The sequence below is a fragment of the Lithobates pipiens genome, unplaced genomic scaffold (assembly GCF_037356315.1).
Source record: "Lithobates pipiens isolate NorthernLeopardFrog02 unplaced genomic scaffold, aLitPip1_a1.2 Scaffold_22, whole genome shotgun sequence".
Lineage (NCBI taxonomy): Eukaryota > Metazoa > Chordata > Amphibia > Anura > Ranidae > Lithobates > Lithobates pipiens.
Genome location: NW_027507784.1, coordinates 297,586,772 through 297,607,587, shown reverse-complemented (window position 1 = coordinate 297,607,587; position 20,816 = coordinate 297,586,772). Strand labels below are relative to the sequence as shown.

General features: G+C 43.5%; 1 protein-coding gene across 2 annotated transcripts; it reads left to right on the top strand.

Moving 5' to 3' along the window:
• The first annotated feature begins 26 nt into the window (after positions 1-26).
• On the top strand, positions 27-20,536 carry RNPS1 (RNA binding protein with serine rich domain 1). 2 transcript variants are annotated; one of them, XM_077449208.1, is made up of 7 exons: positions 27-176; positions 10,199-10,354; positions 10,860-11,051; positions 11,697-11,799; positions 12,359-12,512; positions 13,821-13,965; positions 18,257-20,536. In XM_077449208.1, exons 1-7 carry the CDS (start codon positions 100-102, stop codon positions 18,354-18,356), a joined length of 927 nt encoding a protein of 308 aa, XP_077305334.1. In that variant the 5' UTR covers positions 27-99; the 3' UTR covers positions 18,357-20,536. The 2 variants fall into 2 exon arrangements, with proteins under 2 accessions (XP_077305334.1, XP_077305333.1); XM_077449207.1 differs by having other exon boundaries at positions 10,857-11,051.
• Positions 20,537-20,816: the final 280 nt, after the last annotated feature.

The following is a 20,816-nucleotide window of genomic DNA, read 5'->3' as shown; positions in this document are numbered from 1 at the left end:
GCTCTGTCTCTTTAAGGCTCTTTAAAGCGCTCTAAGCCACGCCCCCGCACCCGGGGTGACGTCAACCGCAGAGCGACCGGAGGTTTTCTAGGCGGCAGGATGGCGGCCCCGCGTCACAGCGAGCGCGACGGATTGTCTGAGCTGAGGAAAGAGAAGCAGAGGAAGGCCGGGAAAATGTAAGTCACCCGCTCCGCCATCCGCCTCCATCCCCGGCGCCGCACCTAGCTGTGTGCCCGGGGGAGGCCGGACCGTGCAGGCTGGGCTCTGAGCATGCTAAGGCTGGGGATATTGCGGGGCCGAGGGGCTGCACTAGGCCGCACTACTCTGTACGTATGCGGGCCTGTGCCTGGCTGTGTATAGAGGGCTCTGGTACTGAGCTTCACTGGGCGGTGTACAAACACCGAGGGGATCCGGGCCATTGTGTACGGAGGACCCACACCTCCTCCTCCTATACATAGAGATACATGGAGGAGAGGTGTGTGGAGACGTGTAATGGCTACAGATAGAGAGCCCTGTCCTTGTCTCTCCTCTACACAGTATATATAACCAAACGTATTGGGACGCCTGCCTTTGCACTCATATGAACTTTAATGGCATTCCAGTCTCAGTCTGTAAGGCTCCATATTGGGTTGGCCCACCCTTTGTAGCTATAACAGCTTCAACTCTTCTGGGAAGGCCGTCCACAAGGTTTAGGAGTGTGTCTATGGGAATGTTTGACCATTCTTCCAGAAGGGCATTTGTGAGGTCAGGCACTGGTGTTGGAAAAGGTCTGGCTCACAGACTCCACTCTAATTCATCCCAAAGCTGTTCTATCGGGTTGAGGCCAGGACTCTGTGCAGGCCAGTCAAGTTCCTCCACCCCAAACTCACTCACCCATGTCTTTATGGACCTTGCATTGTGCACTGGTCCAAATCATTTGAGGGATTATGGTGTGGGGTTTTTTTTTCCAGGGGTTGTTCATCTTGACACCTTAGTTACAGTGAAGAGAACTCTTAAGCATGAGCATACCAAAACATTTTGGTCAATTTCATGCTCCCAACTTTGTGGGAACAGATTGGGGATGGCTCCTTCCTTGTCCAATGTGACTGCGCACCAGTGCACATAGCAAGGTCCATAAATACTAGGGGTGCAACAGATCGTCACCGATCCGTGATCCAAACAGGTCAGCCCTCTCGGTTTGACGAGCTCCGTGGTCACGGCCTTAGGAAAGGCCGCGGCATCGGCCTAGCTCCGAAGTGGCAACCATCTTCCTACACCCAGGCTGTTTTACAATGTGATCGCTCCGTCAAATGACGGAGCGATCACTTGTAAACCGGCATCGTGTCATGACGCCGGTTCCTCTCTCCCCTCTCTGTACAGTGGAGGGGGAGAGAGTGGATGGATGCAGTGCTGTGGGCTGCATCTGTAGTGCCCACAGCGCTGCTCTTTGACAGCCTACTCTGCCATACCCTGCCATACCCTGCCATGCTCGGCCATACCCAGCCATGCTCGGCCAATATTACAGTAGGGAAGATTGTGGATATTACAGTGGGGACTATATGGCAGTGGAATTTTCACAAGTTTTTGCAAATGCAATCATTTTTTGCTGATCCAATATTCTGATCCGAGGAACGATCCGATCCGTGAGTTTTTTGATCCATTGCACCCCTAATAAATACATGGATGAGTGAGTTTGGGGTGGAGGAATGTGACTGGCCTGTACAGAGTCCTGACCTCACCCCGATAGAACACCTTTGGGATGTATTAGAGCGGAGACTGTGAACCAGTCCTTCTCCAACATCAGCGCCTGACCTCACAAATGCCCTTCTGGAAGAATGGTAAACATTCCCATAGACACACTCCTAAACCTTGTGGACAGCCTTCCCAGAAGAGTTGAAGCTGTTATAGCTGCAAAGGGTGGGCCAACTCAATATTTAGCCCTACGGACTTATGCTGCATACACATGATCTGAAAATCGTACGAAAAATGGAGCATTCAAATCAATTGTACAATAATCGTATCGTTCATACAGAGCTTTCGAGAGCCGATCAGGACAGTTCATCCGATATTATTCTATCGGACATGCATGGACATTTTTTGTTGCACGATTTTTGTTTAATCAGTACAGCTGTCCTTCGCAAATGCATTACAAAACATGACATCACTTCCAAATTTTTATTCTGTCATAACGAGAATTCTTGTGACTTTAGTAAACTCATCAGATTCAACATGAGATTAGCATGCAAAAAAAAAAAAAATCATTCGTCCGATAATCGGATTTTGTGTATGGGGCATAAGACTGGCATGCAATTAAATGTCGTGTGTGTGTAAAGGCAAGCGTCCCAATACTTTTGGTAATATAGTATAACTCTTATATGTAACAAACGAGATGGTTATTATATAGGATATACAGTATCTCATAAAAGTGAGTACACCCCTCACACTTTTGTACATTTTATTATAGCTTTTCATGCGACAACACTGAAGAAATAACACTTTGCTACAATGTAAAGTAGTGATTGTACAGTTTGTATAACAGTGTAAATTTTCTGTCCCCTCAAAATAACTCGACACACACCCATTAATGTCTAAACCGCTGGCAACAAAAGTGAGTACACCCCTAAGTGAAAATTTCCAAATTGGGCCCAATTAGCCATTTTCTCTTCCCGGTGTCATGTGACTCATTAGTGTTACAAGGTCTCAGGTGTGAATGGGGAGCAGGTGTGCTAAATTTGGTGTTATCGCTCTCACTCTCTCCTACTGGTCACTGAAAGTTCAACATGGCACCTAATGGCAAAGAACTCTTAGGATCTGAAAATAAGAATTGTTGCTCTACATAAAGATAGCCTAGCCCTAGGCCAGTGATGGTGAACCTTGGCACCCCAGATGTTTTGGAACTACATTACCCATGATGCTCATGCACTCTGCAGTGTGAGTATCCTGGGAATTGTAGTTCCAAAACATCTGGAGTGCCAAGGTTTGCCATCACTGCCCTAGGCTATAAAAAGATTGCCAACACCCTGAAACTGAGCTGCAGCATGGTGGTCAAGACCATACAGCGGTTTAACAGGACAGGTTCCACTCAGAACAGGCCTCGCCATGGTTGACCAAAGAAGTTGAGTGAACGTGCTTAGCATCATAGAACAGGTTGTCTTCGGGAAATAAGTGCTGCCAGCATTGCTGCAGAGGTTGAAGGGGGGGGGGGGGGGGGTCAGCCTGTCAGTGCTCAGACCATATGCCGCACACTGCATCAAATTGGTCTGCGCGGCTGTCGTCCCAAAAGGAAGTGGGTTTACATGTGTGCTCAAGGTAATTTTTTGTCTGTGTTGCAACCCGCCCTTATAGATATAATAAAATATTTACAAAATGTGAGAGGTGTACTCACTTTTGTGTGATATTGTATACACACATAAAAAATGGCTAAATATGTCCATATCCTCCTCCCCAGTCTATATATATATATATATATATATATATATATATATATATATATATATATATATATATATATATATATATATATATATATATATATATATATATATATATATATATATATATTCTCTAGAATCTATTTTAGATGCGAACACTATTTCCTTATCCTCCTCTCCATCCTTCTCTGTCTTTATAATCACCAGACACTCGTAGTACCTGAAGAAAGTCATTGTTGAGATGTGTACATTCATTGGGGGTTTGGTGTGTCAGTTGGGCGCTGCCCACTTTTCTGATAATGAACACATTTGCATGATTACTCGCTTCCACTCCTGGGAGCGTCTGGTTTTACTGGATTTGAGTATTGGAAACATCTCAAGCAGTCTGTTTTTGTGCTAGTACTATCCCTCCTTTGTGTCTCTTTAAACTGCAGGTAAAATGTACACGTACAACAGATGTACTGTAAGATCACTGACTGCATGATGAGATCCTCTGTCTGTTCTACAAAGTTCCAGGATACTTTTTGTCTTTGATCAGTTATGAATGCGGAACTAAAGGGGCTGTTATTCACCTTTCCAGTGGTCCATTACTGATATGTTCTCCTGTGTGCTGATTTCCGTCCATCTTCATTGGCCGGCGCAAGATGAAAGCACTTCTGTACAGGAGCTATTCCTTTTGGCACACAGGGATTGGCCTGGCTGCTGCACACTGAGATGCTCCGTTTACAGTCCAAGCATCGCTGAGAGCAGGCAGGGAGGTGTCAGTGTTGCATATCTCTTCTGCAATAAAAACCTGCCTGGTCACAGTATGTAACAGGTACGGCAGGCAAAATCTTGTCATTTGGGACAGCACACAAAAATGCAGCCGTAAAGCAGATGCTGTTTTCCAACACACATAGTAACATGCATGCATTTTGGTTCTACACAATATTTGACTTTATTTTCCCATATTCTATTGTGAGCAGCCATTATATATCTGTGTATACGTATCTTTCCTTTGTGTTATGACTTTTTAAAAAATTTCAGTAAAAAAAAGTACAAAACTTGGTTATAAGAAGATTTTGTAATTGCCAAGAAGGTGTTAGCTGGAACGGAGCTGCCAAGGATATAACATGCGGTGTGGCACAATTTTTAAAAAGGGTCAGATTTCTTTAGAAATGTTCTCATGCAGGGCAGCCCATTGAATGGACTGCCCTAAACACGAGGCACAAAAACACACAAAAAACACACGCACTCTCTGTTGCTCCTCCATAGTGTGGACAGAGCCTTAGAGATTCACTCTCTAGTAATCCTCTATCAGGCGTGAAAGAAAATCCACAATCTTCCAGTGAGGACAATTCTAGTGACTCTGGCAGGAACCAGGAATTTTCTCTTACTTCCTGTTTTGACTATGGAACAGGAAGTAAAGGGAAATCTCCCCAAAGAGACACGGCAAAAAAAAATGCCTTTAGTTCTACTTAAGAGTCAATTCACACTAGGAATTGCACGTTGATGTGCGATATTATACACATTTGTTTTTTGCGCTTTGGGCTTGTATGCTTACATTTGCTTCCTTTTTTGGGATGTTTGTGCACTGTGTTTTGTTGTGTTTATGCACATTTCCACACATTGTCACAAAAAACGCAGCTTGCTGTACTTTTTCCCACTGTACTACAATGGTGTGAACTATGCCCATTAGATAACCTAGATTTTGGACTGTATATGTAGTAAGAATACCTTCAAAAATGCCCCCCACTACACCTGGTGTCAATGGGCCCCTCTCTTCAGTGTTGATTGGAGGTGTGGGGAGACGATAGTTCTTCCTCAAAACAAGCTCAGCCAGTGTTTTGAGGAAAACTTACAGTTCTACAATGTTTTGTAAGTCCAGTAATTGGCCAGTCAGGAAAACACTTAGAGCTTGTTCTCACACTGCGGAGACCTGTGTTTTTCTCCACTTGAAAAATGCTGTTTTTTTTCCAAGGGCATACCAAAAACCCCTCCCTGTTCACACAACGATGGGGATGAGAGTTGGGGAAAAGTGTAGCATGTGCCCGTTTTTCTGAAGGTACAGATCATGGCATCTGTCCACCTCAGCCAAAGAATACTTTGTGTGCATTGAAAAAAGGCTGTTCCTGAATGACGGGAGATACTATATGAACGACTCTTTGCTGCTGTTCGTCCCCAGCAGCCAGTCCATTCTGCCTTGAATCAGCATTTGCTTGAGTCAAGCTGGCTCAAACAGTAAACAGAAACCTGGAATTCTGGTTTAAAGTTGACCTACAAGTAAACAGCTGTATAGACAGATGAAATACATATAAGCTTTTTTTATCAGCCAGGTATGTGCAATTCTGTCCATCAGTCCCGGGATATTTTAGAGGCATGTTAGACATCAAAGATGGGTTGGTTACCTAACTTTTTTTCTGCCGCAGTTAGTGACCCTTTCAGGAGGTTAAAGTGGTTGTAAACCCTTACAACACACTTTGACCTACAGGTAAGCCTAGATTAAGGCTTACCTGTAGGTCCAAGAAATATCTCCTAAACCTACACGGTTTAGGAGATATTTGCCGAAAGACAGGCACCGCTGTCTACAGCACACTGAGCGCGCCGTGGTCAACGGTGATATGCCGCGAGTGGCGGCTCCCGTGCGCATGCCCGGGAGTGACGGCTTCGCCGAATGACAGCGGCGGAGCAGCGAGACCCACCGAGAAGATGGATGCTCCGGACGACAGGGGTGACTTCGCTGGCTCCTGTGTCGGGTACGTGACACGTAATGGGCTACTATGCGATGCATAGTAGTCCATTATGCTTTACCTTTGCAGGGAATGAAAGAGGAAGTAAACTCATCAGGGTTTACTTCCTCTTTAAAACAATTGTAGAAAGCAACATTCTACTTCTCTGTTTAGTTTACGGAATTGTCACGCCGTAGCAGAGCTCCCAGTGGTGACCCTGCTCCACACTTTCAGGTGTGTGGACTAGCCTGTCCCCCCACTGGCCGAAAACCCCTACATCACCATTGTGTCCTGCAGTGATTAGGGATCAGCAGGAGGAACCACAGCGTGGAGGACTCGTTAATAAGCCTGAGGCTTATTATGCCTTATCTGCATTGGGGGTTCTGCTGCAGAGCAAAGTTTCTGCAAACTGACCCATCAGACAGGTAGGTATGAAATGTTTTTATTCATAGGGTATTGCTTTTGGAATATTTCTAGCACCCTGGCAAGGTCAGTTTATGCTTTAGGCTACTTTCACACTGGGGCGTTGGCAATAATGTGCTGCTATTTTTAGCGGTGCTATACTGTCGTTTTTGCAACCCTTTTCCATTGCTAGCGGGGCGCCTTTAACCCCCACTAACGGCTGGAAAGGGTTAAATGCTGCAGCGGCACTTTGGCATTGATTTCAATGGGCAGAGGCGCTGTAGGAGTGGTGTATACACCACTCCTACAGCGCCTCAAAGGTGCGGCTTGCAGGACTTTGTGACGTCCTGCCAGAGCACCGCTCCAGTGTGAAATCACTCGGGCTTTCACACTGGACTGGAGTGAGAGGAGCGGCTCTATGCAGGTGCTATTTTTAGTGCTATAGCACCTCAGTATGAAAGCAGCCTCATGGCCTGGTCATCTTCCTACCCCCAGCTAGCTGCAATAAAGGAACAGCACCAGACTGAAGGCATCCATTGGACGGACTACTCTGCTCCCTATCAGCAAATGTTCATGCGGCTCACCTGATTGACTCCCAGTACTGCCTCTCCCAGTCTGAATGCTCTTCTACAGGGAATTGCAAAAGCCTGATACCAAGCAACATCCAGGGACTTGCCCTAACCTGTTAAAATGCATTTAATTGACTTTCTAATGACTACATGCTGTACTATTTAGAGATTTGTAGTTAAAGTGGTTGTAAACCCTTACAAACCACTTTGACCTACAGGTAAGCCTAGATTAAGGCTTACCTGTAGGTCCAAGCAATATCTCCTAAACCTATATGGCATGCGCCGTAGACAGCGGCGCGCAGGCGCACTGAGTGCGGCATTTCCAAGAATGGAGCTGCCGCGCGTGTCGACTCCCGTGCGCATGCGCGGGGGTGACGTCATCGCGGCTTTGCCGAATGACAGCGGCGGAGCTGCGAGACCCCACCAAGGTGGATGCGGCGGAGTACAGGGGACAGCGGCGACTTTGCTGGCTCCTGTGTCAGGTAAGTGACACATAATGGGCTACTATGCGATGCATAGTAGTCCATTATGCTTTGCCTTTGCAGGGAATGAAAGAGGAACTAAACTCATCAGGGTTTACTTCCTCTTTAAAGAGCGTGTTATTTGGATCTTAAAGGGGTCATGGTACCCGGTATTTTTAGGGCCTGGTTCACACTAGTGCAGAGAGCTGTGTTTTTCTGTAGAAGTGATACACAGCTGTGTACCCCGTTCAGACACTTTCACGCCACGGGGCAGAGTGGTACAGAAAACTACAACATGTCTGCATTGTTCTGCAGCACTCCACAGCAGTCTGTGTGATGCTGCATTTCTATGTATGGCAGGTGAGCTGAAAAAAGGGAGAAACGGTGCCTTGTGTTGTAAAAATGCAGTGATCACCACCTGCAGAGAAAAACTGAAGGGTTTTCTCTGTGGGTAGTGTAAACCCGCCTGTAATTTTGATAATGGATAGGTTCTGGCAGACGCAATGATTCATCCACTGTCTTATCCTTTTGGGGGGGTGATCATCAGTTGAGATCTGCCTGCTACAGATTGGAAAAACTTGGCCTGTCTGCTATTGATGCTCACTATTGATTGCAGTCCCCCTAACTTTCAAGTGGTAGTAAACTGAGGCAATACAGAATTTTCTGACAGGCAGGGCTTTTCTAACAGAAGAGACCCTAGTGGGTCAGTGGGTAACGTGATCTGAGCCTCGCATTGTGCGGTTCAGACCACATTTACGGCCTGCTCTGCATGCCACATCAATGTAGCTACTGTGCGCAGGCTGCTCACTGGCCATTCAAGCGACGGAAGAGTCCAAACCCGGAAGGAAGACCTGGGTGAAGATGGAAACGCCGGGCAACCGTGACAGCGCAGTGCTGGAGGGCTCAGTTCATAGGCAAGTCTGTCATATGTACTAGTGTGCAGCGCATACTAGTATATTATGACTTAAAGATGAAGTAAACCCTGATGGGTTTACATCCTCTTTGATTCCCTGCAAAGGTAAAGCATAATGGACTACTATGCATCGCATAGTAGTCCATTATGTGTCACTTACCTGACACAGGAGCCAGCGAAGTCACCGCTTTCCCCTTGTGTACGGAGCCTCCATCTTCTCGGTCGGTGTCGCTGTCATTCGGCGAAGCCACGATGACGCCACTCCCGCAAATGCGCATGGGAGCCGCCACTCGCGGCCGTTGACTGTGGCGCGCTCAGTGTGCCTGCTCTGCGCTGTCTACGGTGCATGCGCCGTAGACAGCGGTGCCTGTGTTTTGGCAAATATCTCCTAAACCTACCTATTTCTTGGACCTACGGGTAAGCCTTAATCTAGTCTTGCCTGTAGGTCAAAGTGGTTTGTAAGGGCTTACAACCACTTTAAACCTGCAGGTGGCTTTTTTTTTTTTTTCTCCATTTACTATTGGGACTTTACTACTGCTTTTACATCTTTTTTTGGACCTAACGGCACAGAAATAAGTACTTTTTCAATAGGTGCAAATTTAAGGTCTGATCTCCAACTTATCTACTGAATCTCTATGCTTACAGTCAGGTGTGCAGATGGTTTTGTGACTTTCAGGCCAGCGGCTTGCTAAATCCAGCTATACAACAGACAGCACAGATGGGTGATTCTCCCACTAAAGCTATTGTATTTTGACAGCAGTCATTCAAAATTCCCAAACAATTTCTAAATCTGGATGCAAGGCGCTCTTCGTTAACCATTTTTTACACAGCTTCTTCGTTTATTATTTTTTTGTATCGAGGGACGTCAGATGGGAGAGTGCCAACAGGGCCACCCATGGACAAATTTTATAGTGTTTTAGGTCTATTTTCTGAAGGAGTCTGGACATCTTTTAAGTATTGAAGCAAGGAGGATAAATGCCCTGAAGAATACAACTTCAGAACCATGTTAGTATATATGTGTCCTGACATGTTCCCTTTCATAAAAAATTCAACACTATGAAGCCTTCCTGTAATTGCAGATGTGGGCAGCTGGATCCTTGGACAATATATAAAGTTGTTGGATTAAGATTCATGCATCTATGCAAACCTGATCATTTAATATACTACAGGCTTGGATTTTGACTGAAGTTTTTGATGAGTATGCAAATTGTTTCTGGCAAACAATGGAGTTTGCTTCCAAGCCCTGCAATTATTTGAACGGAAAAAAGTCAATATAGTAGAAGTATACGTAGGCTTCATTTGGAGAACGTAATTCTATTTGAACCCTGCTGCAGTCAGCGGTACCTCTGGCATAGTTATCACATTACTAGAATGATTTACTAGAAAGGATGGCTTTGTCCATTGTGGTAATGGGAAATCCACAATTCAACTGTTTTGGATCAAGACTGGAGGAAATCTTCCATTGGAGGACACTTGTCTAATGGGACTTTCTTTGCCTTCTGCTTCTTCCAGAATATGAATTGAATTCTTTAGTGGGATACAGATGTCAAATAACTAATGATTTAAAAAAATGTATTTCTTTCCAAATTGAAATACATAAAAAATGGTCAAATAACTTTAAAAAACAAAGCTAATTTCCAAGATAATGTGCTTATTCAAAATGGGTTTATCTTGCATAACATTTGCTTTTATACCGTATGAGGCTACATAATGGCTCTTGATGTTTTTCTTGTAGGGCTCCCTCCCCTAGCAAGCGTAAAGAGCGGTCTGAGGACAGGTCTAAGGATCGGACTAAAGAAAAGGCTCCAGGAAAAGAAACTGCAGAGAAAGACCGTGGACGAGACAAGACTAGAAAGAGACGCAGCGCCTCTACTGGCAGTAGTAGCAGCAGGTACGTGCCATTACAAACCGTTAGAAACTATACACCAGTGACAAAGCTACTTTTTACTCTTGCTCCTGTTGCACACTGAATATTAGTTGGTATAAAACTAAAGTTGCATGCTTTTGACGTTGCAGGCTTCAAAACAAGTTGGGTTCTGCCATTCTTATTTTAGGTTAAATAGCTGATGTGTCACTTAACCTCAAAAGCATGTATATATTGTGTGGGTACCAACACTTCACTGACTAGAACATGCAGCTAATCAAAAATGGTCAAGTATTCATGATGATTGTCAAAGGAGGTCAAGGTAAAGGCAATAAACAAGCATCATAAAAATACATACCTATTGCCAGTATGCATGTTCCTTAGTTTGACAGCAGTGCACTCAAGCATGTGGGGGATAATGAGTTAATTTCCTAGTCAGACACCTTCTATGCTTAAACCTTAGCCCTGCTTTGACCAGCTACTAGTCCTACTTGTTTTATTGATGAATACGCTACCTCCTTTGTTCCAGAAGCTCCCGCTCCAGTTCCTCTTCAAGTTCATCGTCCGGGTCAAGCTCAGGATCTAGTTCAGGTTCCAGCTCCTCATCTGCATCCAGCCGCTCTGGAAGTTCCAGCTCATCCCGCAGCTCAAGCTCTAGCAGCTCCTCTGGTTCTCCCAGTCCTTCTCGCCGAAGACATGACAACCGAAGGCGCTCACGCTCAAAGTATGTTACCTTTTTTGGAAAGCTTAAAGGCTCTTCCCTTTAGAATAGTAAGAAGACATGTAGTAATAAGGCCATGGAGTTTAAGCTATAGAGGGTCCTTAGCTGGTTTATTAAAATAAAAAAATGTATGTTTGTCTTCTGCCAGCATGGCACGTTACTATGTAGTACGTAAACCAGAATGTATGCTATTTTAGTTCAAGTAGAGAATCTGTGGTTCATTTATTAACTTGTTTTCCACTGGTTTCATGTTTCATAGTAAACCTTTTCATTTGTAACTTCCTTTATCAACCTCTTTAACATAGGCCAATCTATGCTACAGCAGTATGTATTGAGGGATGGTAAATACCTTCAGTAAACCTGTTAAGAGATTATTGTGCAGGCTGCCATTACTGACCTCCTCTAATTTTGAAAATGCCTGTTGTCTGACCTTCATGCCTACCCTATTGCCATACTTGTTTGGAGTCATTGACTCATGTTGGCTAGAAAGCTTCACCACCTTATTTCTCTAATAGGTTTACATGAAACTTTTAATACATCCACTCTGATTAAGAGCCTACGTGACAACTCTATTTTGGCTAGTACTTCAAAGATTTCTCCATGCATGTCATATTATTAGTAGAATAACACTACTTTCATTTCTTGCAGATCCAAACAGCCAAAACGTGACGAGAAGGAGAGAAAAAGGCGAAGTCCAAGCCCGCGGCCTACCAAAGTTCACATTGGGAGGTTGACGAGAAATGTTACCAAGGTTGGCTTTGTTTAATAATGTTCTAGTCTAGCTTGAGCTGTTGAACACATTCTGCCTTATTTAGTAAAACTGTACAAAGGGCAATGATGCCCTGAGCACATAACCCGAGATCCATTCACTAAACCCCAGCATGGTTCGCATGTTTAAGCACTGCCATTCATTCTTAACAGCACCCCAACACACCTTGCTAAGGGCTGTGCAATGCAGCACACCACAACATAAGTTAATGGTGCACTGTGTTAAAAAAAAAACAATTGTATGTGCATGTTTTTGTGATTTGGTGTGATGGGCATCCCAATAAAATTAATGCACACTCATTACTACATACAACAGTGTGAACCCAACCTTAGCATGTAGTACCCTGGAAAAGTCACTTTCCTTCCCTGGCAGTGCAAAAGAGACAACCCTTGCAGCTGCTCATGAAGTGAACTTTGCGCTAAATGAACAAATATCACAGGTTCACTTTAAGCAGAAATCTGTGTACTGATCTGATGCTGTGTAATTGTCATATTTTACAGTTCTTATTCTTGCATTATGCTTAATATTTCTGTTTTCCCAGGACCACATTCTAGAGATCTTTTCCACCTATGGAAAGATTAAAATGATCGACATGCCAGTAGACCGCTGCCACCCGCACCTTAATAAGGGTTATGCCTATGTGGAGTTTGAGGCAGCCGATGAAGCAGACAAGGCCCTAAAACACATGGATGGAGGTAAACCAGCAAATTAGTTTGTTTTAGAAATGCCTTTACTCTACAATCATGTACGCAAACTATCGCAAGATGAAAGCTGCAGTAGCATTGCAAGTAGCAATGCAATATTAAAACGGTATTAAACCCAAAAACAAAAAAAATCATTAATTCTCAACTCACCAGTTCTTTGATATAGTGACTGCGTTGGTTTTCTTTTTTGGCTGTAAAGCTCTGTCTCTTTTATTTTATTTATTTTTGTTTTACATAAATTTTTCTATTTTGACACTTTTTTTTTTTTTTTATCACTTTTATTCCTGTTACAAGGAATGTAAACATCCATTGTAAAAGGAATAAGCATGAAAAGTCCTATTTACAGTGAGATATGGGGTCAATAAGACCCCATATCTCACCTCTAGGCTGGGAAGCCTGAAATTAATAAATATAATTAAAAAGAAAAACTATCTCGACTTCCGAGGCGGCGCATTTGTCTGAATGCAGAGGCCAGGGGTGACGTCATAACATTGCGCCCCGTCCTCGCCCATCGATCATAGAGACTGAGGACCATCTGGTACACCTGAAATCTCTATGGTCAGCATCAAATCCATTCTCTGACTCATGGCAGCGGTGAGTCTGCAGAGGTGCTGGAGGGAACCGGGGCGGCGGCGTCCCCTCTCGCCTCCCGTTAGAACAATCAAATGGTGGAACAGCTGCTATGATCATTATGGTGTAGGGAATTGCCGACACTAAGAGGAGATCTGAATGATGCCTGTAGCTGCAGACATCATTCAGATATCCCTACTCAGTCAAGGACGTCATGATGGCCGGCGGAGAGGAAGTGGTTAAAATGTGTCCTTTTACCACTTCATCCCTACAGGACTTATCAGTGATGTAGGAGTGCAACTACAGCATGCAGTGGAGGACTCAGTCATCCGACACTCCAAGAAGTGTCTAATACTGATGACTGAGGAGGCTGCAGTGTTGGAAGGGAGGTATATCATAAGGGTCACTGGAGAGGCAAGTATTATGGCTATTCCATTGCAGGGACATGTTTTTATTTTATTTTTTTTAAAGACCTGACAGGGTAAATCTAAAGGCTCCTGTGAGTGTAAACAAACTGCAGCTGTATATATATATATATATATATTTCCATATAATCTCACATTTCAAAAAGATTTTTTTTCTTTAAATTTGAACGTTTTTCATGGACACATGTTGATAGGTAAATTTGCTGGCTGCTTGTCTATATTCGTTACTTTTAAGTAAACATTTACTACTTACCTCCAGTTAAGCGCATTAAAAAAAATTGTGATTTTTGTATTGACCTTCCAGGACAGATTGATGGACAGGAGATCACAGCTTCAGCAGTCCTTGCACCTCTACGTATGAGGGCGGCACCCCGAAGATTCAGCCCTCCTCGTCGTATGTTACCACCTCCCCCTATGTGGCGTCGGTCTCCCCCACGGATGAGAAGGAGGTAGTGCATCTTTTCTGCAGGCTCTGAGAACTACTAACAGCAATCTGCACCCCTGTGGATGATTCTGACTGTCCTAACTGTTCCCAATCTGCCTTCTTTGCTTTCCTTTTACTGCTTCAGGATATTAACTGGGATTTTATAGGTCCAGTCTGTTGATCAACCCTCAGCTTTTTTTTATGACAATGTCTTGCTGGTGTCTTTCCTTAATGTGCTGTCTGTGTAGGGTTTTGGATCTGTAAGTCTCGAACTTGACCCTGGCAAAAGCACTTTACTAACCGTTGCTTTGAAACCACGTTCTGTATTCTTGTGTTCTGTTATTATCATAACTCTCTGCCATTTTCAAAAGCTTCACCTATATATCTATAATCACACACATCTTGCAATCATATTTTTACCTTGTATACAATACATGTAAAGGTGGTGTTCTGCAGACCTGGGTTTGGAGTAAAATCAATGACTACCAGCTAGGAATGTGTAGTTGTATTATGGGTTTACTGAACAATTTTGTACATAGTTTTGTTTAAAGGAACAATGAAACTGCAATGTTGAAACAACACCGTTTGCTACAAAAAAAAGCCAAAGCCTGCTTCCTGCCGAAGAGGTATAATACTGCAGGTGGTGGCTTGTCTTTTGCACTCTCTGGGCCCATCTACTAGAATCTACATCCGTTACTGTAGTTATGCAGGGGCTTTTTTATGGAGCCACAGAGCACTGATGGATCAGTCATCCAACACACCTGGGAGTTTCTTCATCTGCCATCGTTTTTGATGTCTGTTAAGCTCCAAATGACTGCCCACCAGAGATACAAGTACCCCCTCCTTTTTTGTAGCAACATTTTAACAAATTTCTGTCTTTTTAATACAGTGTAGCCACTTATTTTGAGATCCCATTTCCTGAGCTTTTGGAGCAAACTAACTTTAAAAGACCATCTCAACCCAAAGCTTCCTGGGCAGATTTTCAAAAATAAACAAAAAGATGTATGGTGTTTTTGGATTCATACCTACCTGGGTAGATGCGGCATCGGTTCCCCGGCTGCTCTACACTGAGAACCGAGCAATCGAACACCGCTGATCGCTCGGTTGTCACAGCTCCCCAAGCACTTACTAGAGTGCTGGTTTGTGGAGGGAGCGGCCGGCTCAGGGATCTGGGTGGATCCCAACTCTATGGTCGTGGTTATACCGGAGCCTGGACCAACTCTTCAGCCCGCTCTCTGCTGAAAATGGGTCACAGAAGTGCAAAACTAACCGCACTTCTGTGATCCAAAGCTGTACTTCTCATTTAATAAACATAATGGGTTGTCTGGCTGTGAGAAAAGCACTTTCAGTATGGTCTAGTATACTGTATTCCCACATTTTTGGAGGCTGGTTCAATCTGCACTAAACTCTGATATCAGTTTTGGAAATTAATTTTTTTGTGCACCTCCCAATGGTCAAGTTTAATAGTTCTTCTCAGGAGCCTTTTTAACAGGCAAAATCTGTTGGTTCTCAGATTTGAGGATACTCTTTGTTAGAATTTTGGGCAGAATGCAGTTCAGCAATAAAGTGTAAAGCTACCTCCCCTTGTTCTCCCAAAAAAAAAAAAAATTGTGATTATTGCTAGCGACTATATTCACTGTCAATAATCGCATGAAAAATCCAACATTCTGGTTGACAATGTATCGAATTGGGTACAATCAGCCTTACCCATATATGGTTTGAATCTTGTCTGGTTCCTACTGAACCAGCCGAGATCCGATCTGTCTATGGACGGCTTTAGAATCATTTTCTGTGTATTCTGGACAGCAAATTAGCAAATTGATCTTTTGAGTTCCCTTTACATCCACTACTTTCATTTGAGGAACTGTTTATGGCTAGTAGTAGTGAGTATACATTAGCAGATTGCACCCGAAAAAAGTTTCATGTAACCTCATAATGAGATTTCTATGGATTTTGATTTTGAATGAGATGTCTGTATCATATTAATGCCCTCGCATGCGCAGGAATTAGATAATTTCGTGCTGGCCAATCAAGAAGCCCAAACATTCCAAGGAGATGTAACGTCTGCAAGCTCACTCACCAACGAGGGAACTTGTGAGTTTTTGTGGACTTTAGCCCCAATTCACACTATTACCCGCATGTGTATCACACGGGATCCGAACTGCATTCCTGTGCGTTTTTGGTGTTGTGTAATTTCAGCTCATTCATTTTGAATATGCTCAAATCACACCAAAAAAGGGTAGCATCTTTTTTTTTTTTTTTTTTTTGGAGCTACACTGCAACCGCATTGCATGGTCGTTTTGTACCATGTGACCCACCTACAGGCAAACCGCAATGCATTTGCGATCTTTTAAGGGTGTCGTCAACCTTGTATTGGCACCCGCAATGGATCACAAGCACAGTGACATAGCAATGCAATGTGAGAAATGCGCAGGGATCCCTTCATTTCCCACACATGTGTGAACCTAGTCTTAGTTCCACTTTAAGTAACTGTGGATGGAAAGCGGACAACAAAAGGTTGTACTTTTCAAATTTCAAAAGTTAACGTACAAGAAGCTCTCACCATGCATGAGTGCATTGGGTAGGCTTCAGCTTGGTTGACCTGGAGAAAAGCCCTCTCCCCCCCCCCCCCCCACATTCCATTTAAAAATTCAATACTTGGGGCTCTGCAACAAGACTTTTGATTAATAGGGTGGAGGAAGGCTGAGGAGCAAACACATTAAATCCTGTGCTATCTGGACACAGGATAGAACTCCCTGAAAATGTTTGATTTAAAGGGAACCTCTGGGCAATTTTTGGTACATGCTTATCAGTTATTTAGTGTGACAAATTTTTCTTTAACTGTTGGTGCTTTACAGTGGCTAAAGGATTTTGCTCTTGCATAGTGAGGCAAATTGTAAGGGCCACGCTAGACTAGTGATCCAGTCACTGGTGACAACTCACCAGCAGCAGGATCGCTAAACAGAGCACACTGCCTGGTTATACAATCTTGACCCCTTACTGGTCACAACATTATAGAATCTCCCTCACCATTAACATGGCAATGGAGCTACACCTTACTGCCCCAGCCAGCAAGGGAGTGATTAGTAGCAGGTCAGCGGTTCTCATCCTAGTGATCTTGGTGCTGAGGAGTTGTCACGAGACAGAATTGCTTGTGTGCTATAGAACTTATGGAGGCGTGTGGTGTAAAGCATGCTCTGAGCCATGTTTTGAGGACAGTAAGGGCCAGTTCACACCACAGAAATGTAGTCTGGCTGCGTTTCTGCATATGCCCTTTTGATGTGTATCGGTGCATTTTCCCCCTGTCTTTAACTTAAATAAGGGCATGCGTGTTTTTGATGCATTTTACTGTCTTGTACAGTTCAGTGCACAAATAAAATGCAGCATATTCTACTTGGAAAAAAAAAAATGATGGGGCTTTTGGGGCGCACTGAAACTGACCACAGTGGTGTGAACTATACCATTGTAAACCATATAACCTCCTATCCATGTGTTTCTAAAGCAGAAAAAAATGCACTGGACTACATGTGGTGTGAACCGGTCCTAAATGCTTTTTATTAGGTCCCCTTAACAATTTTTATTAAATATGACTAATATGGGAGCTTTGCTACCAGGGTGGGGAGAGACACATGATGCATCATAATAGAAATTGTACAGATGTATGAGGACTGGAGTCATGGCTCTGCCCTGAATGTTGTCTGCTCTTAGCGGTAAAAGGTACAGTCACACAGTCTCTTGCAATGCCACATTTCCTCTGAGATTAGCTACACAGGATATCTGCAGTATAGCTCCCGTGCTAGCTTGTTAGCTTTTTATGGTGGTTCTTTTAAAGAATAGTTTAGGGTATAAATAAGTGAACCCATGTGCTGTCCCTCACCCTCCCGATCTATTGAGTAAACGCAGAATGTCACAAGAGATGATTGGGGCTATTCACCGCTGTGAAATGTATAGAGCCGAGCTGCACCTTCAGCCTTCTAGCAGGGATTCAGGCACACACATGTACCTCCCAGCTCTTAGCGTATGAAGGTGGTGCCATGTACAAGCCAGAGCAGATAAAAGCCTCCGGGCATCAGATCTGAGGTCTGAGTTTACATAAATCTTTGGGTTAAATGGGCTTATGGGTCTGATTATTATTATTTTATTTTATTTTTTTAGGTCTGCAGTTACACCAATATATTTGTCTATTGAAAGGGCATCATGTTTTAATTTGATTTTATGTCTGTGGTCATGTCACGGTCTCTCCCCATTGATCTACACTTTGGGAAACCTGTACCTATTTTTGTGGTTCAGCTGATAACGCTGTGTTCCCTTCGCAGGTCCCGTTCCCCCCGTCGCCGTTCCCCTGTCCGCCGACGTTCGCGATCCCCTGCACGGCGCCGTCACCGCAGTCGTTCCAGTTCCAATTCATCACGGTGAAGCATCTTCTCCCTCTGTCACAGATCCCTCCCCACCGGACTACCACAACAAGATGTGGACCATGCTCTATGACAGTACTGCCTCATTGAGGACTCTTATTATAGGGCAACACAACCATATGTTTTCTAGGACTTGTAAAGGCTTTTGTGAAATGGACTGGACTAAAGGACTTGGCAGCATGCTTAATTTACTGCAAAAAAAGCCTAAAATTGTCTGAAATCTGATTACGTGAAACTTGCTGTAAAGGTAAACCCATTACCAAGATTTGTCCTATTGTCGGTCTTGCAAAACTTTGTACAGCCTGTGAAAAGGGTTCATTTTTAAATACTATTTAAAATGGGTTTGGTTTCAATTTGTCCAATACATTGTGGGTAATATCACTATAATACAAAGTACTGGTAAGCAGATCTAATGCAATGGTCCTTGACAAAAGGTATGCATGCAGCTCTGTCCAAAAACAGGGCTTCTGGGTGAAGCCACATTTACATGGTTGACCTGTAAGTGAATTCATTTAAAGGACTGCTGTAGAAAAATGGCTTTGCCTGGAAGATTTTAGTTTTTGAAGAGGGCTATTTAATTTTGGATGGGGAAAAAAAAGTACCAGACCTTAACTTTAGTTTTCAATGTTTAAGCCCAAGAAAAGATGAGGGGGATGTTTGATTGCTACTACTCAACTTCCATTGCAGATTGTGAAGCATTGACTGATTTTTGAGTGAAAAGGGAGCTGCTATGAATGCTTATTGAGTACCTGTGGCAGCATGTCCCATTACAATTCCATCTTGTGGCAGTTGATTTCAGATAAAAGCTCAGACTTCATGCAACCTTCTGCTGATGTTGAGCTGAGTACTGAAAATAAAGCAGCATCTGAGTTAATTATCCTTTAAGGCCATTACATGTGTATGATCTCACCTTCACAGTCCCCTTGAGCCCCAGGTTCACACTGATGCTGTATGGGGATACTCATGGGATTCTTGTCTGAATCAATGAGCCCATTTATTTTGTATGACAGGTGCACGAAAAAGGTGCATGCACCTTATTTTTGCAGCACTGCAATTTGATCGTATGCGTGTTTACACCCATGCGATCTGATGCATCCAATCGCACTGCGTTTTGCAAACCATTTTTAGACAGTTTACTGTCTAGGTGCATTACTACCAATATTTATTTCCCGCTTGGCACCCCCCAGACACAGTTCTACTTTTCAACCAAATCATGCAGTGTGTCCTTGGCTTGTGATGCGTTGTGCGTCTGCCAGGAGGCACAACATTTTGTGGGCTCATCAGACAGCCTGGGACACTGTCCTGTCTTTGCACTGAACCAATTTTAAAAGCGTCTTACGGAATGATAAAATAAGCCTTTCATAGGCGCAAAGATACTTGGCATTTATTTTCCCTAGGAACACAAAAAAAAAGAACTCCCTTGACATGACTGGAAGCTTGAGTTGTGCAGTGTGTGGTTACTGTAGTAAGTAAATCTCCTAAATCTGAACCAGTACTTTGGGTATAGTGATTGCCCCCAATCCCCCCCCATTTGTATGATTTCCCATCATTTCCTTTTCTGGTGACCACCTATTGAGCAGAAAAAAATCTCCCAACCAGGACACAGAAAATAGTTCCTATCAGAAGTGCTAACCATTCCCTTCTCCCTACGATGCAAAACATTGACGTTTTGGCTGGAATGCAGATCACACATTCTTGTAGTTTGTCAAAAAAGTCAACCTTTTTTTTTACTGTTTCTGCAACTGGATTACATTTCAATTAGTGACTTCTCCATGAACCCATCAACTTTGTTGGAGAAGCCTTGTTTTATTTTTATTTTTTATTCCAAGAAACCCGCAGCAGCAAAGAATTCCATCCTTGGAAATTTCCCAAGGGAATCAAACCTGGAGTCTGACAAGTCCCCTTAAAGTACTAGTACTTGGAGGATATACCAGAGTCCCCCTAAACCTGGGTGTGTTGTCTGCCATGTGTTCAGCCTGTACTGTACATAGTATACATGGCAGCAAATGGGTGACTCGTTTCATTGTGTCCAGAATTTCCTATAGATTTGACACATGAACATGTACAGTTGATATTTTACATTTGTTTTATTTTTATTTTGTAGCGTTTAAGGATTTTTTTAATGTCTGTTCCATACCTGTAAACTGCAAACTGTGGATTAAACGGACAAGATTTACTGAGTGTTTGTTTCATTTTTTTTTTGTTTATGGCTCACTAGACTTTGCGTTTTGTACTTCTAAAAGCAACATTAGATCTAAAACACATCAGGTCAAATGGTTTCTGAGTGGCTCATGCAGATTTACTGCAGCAGAATGGCTCCCCTGGGCGAAATCCATATGGGTATGTCATTCACTTTAGCGGCCAGAGGGCACGCCCGCTGCTTGGCGGGGTCCTGATGCGTGCGATTGCGACTGGCCACGTGCACGAGTGCTAGCACGGGGATTTGTATGTGTAAACGCAC

Bases quoted from the DNA above. Each gene is read 5' to 3' on its own strand.
- RNPS1 (XM_077449207.1), top strand. From the start codon at position 100: ATGGCGGCCCCGCGTCACAGCGAGCGCGACGGATTGTCTGAGCTGAGG. The intron at 177-10,198 runs GTAAGTCACCCG...TTTTTCTTGTAG, and splicing joins CAGAGGAAGGCCGGGAAAAT to GGCTCCCTCCCCTAGCAAGC. The intron at 10,355-10,856 runs GTACGTGCCATT...CCTTTGTTCCAG, and splicing joins ACTGGCAGTAGTAGCAGCAG to AAGCTCCCGCTCCAGTTCCT.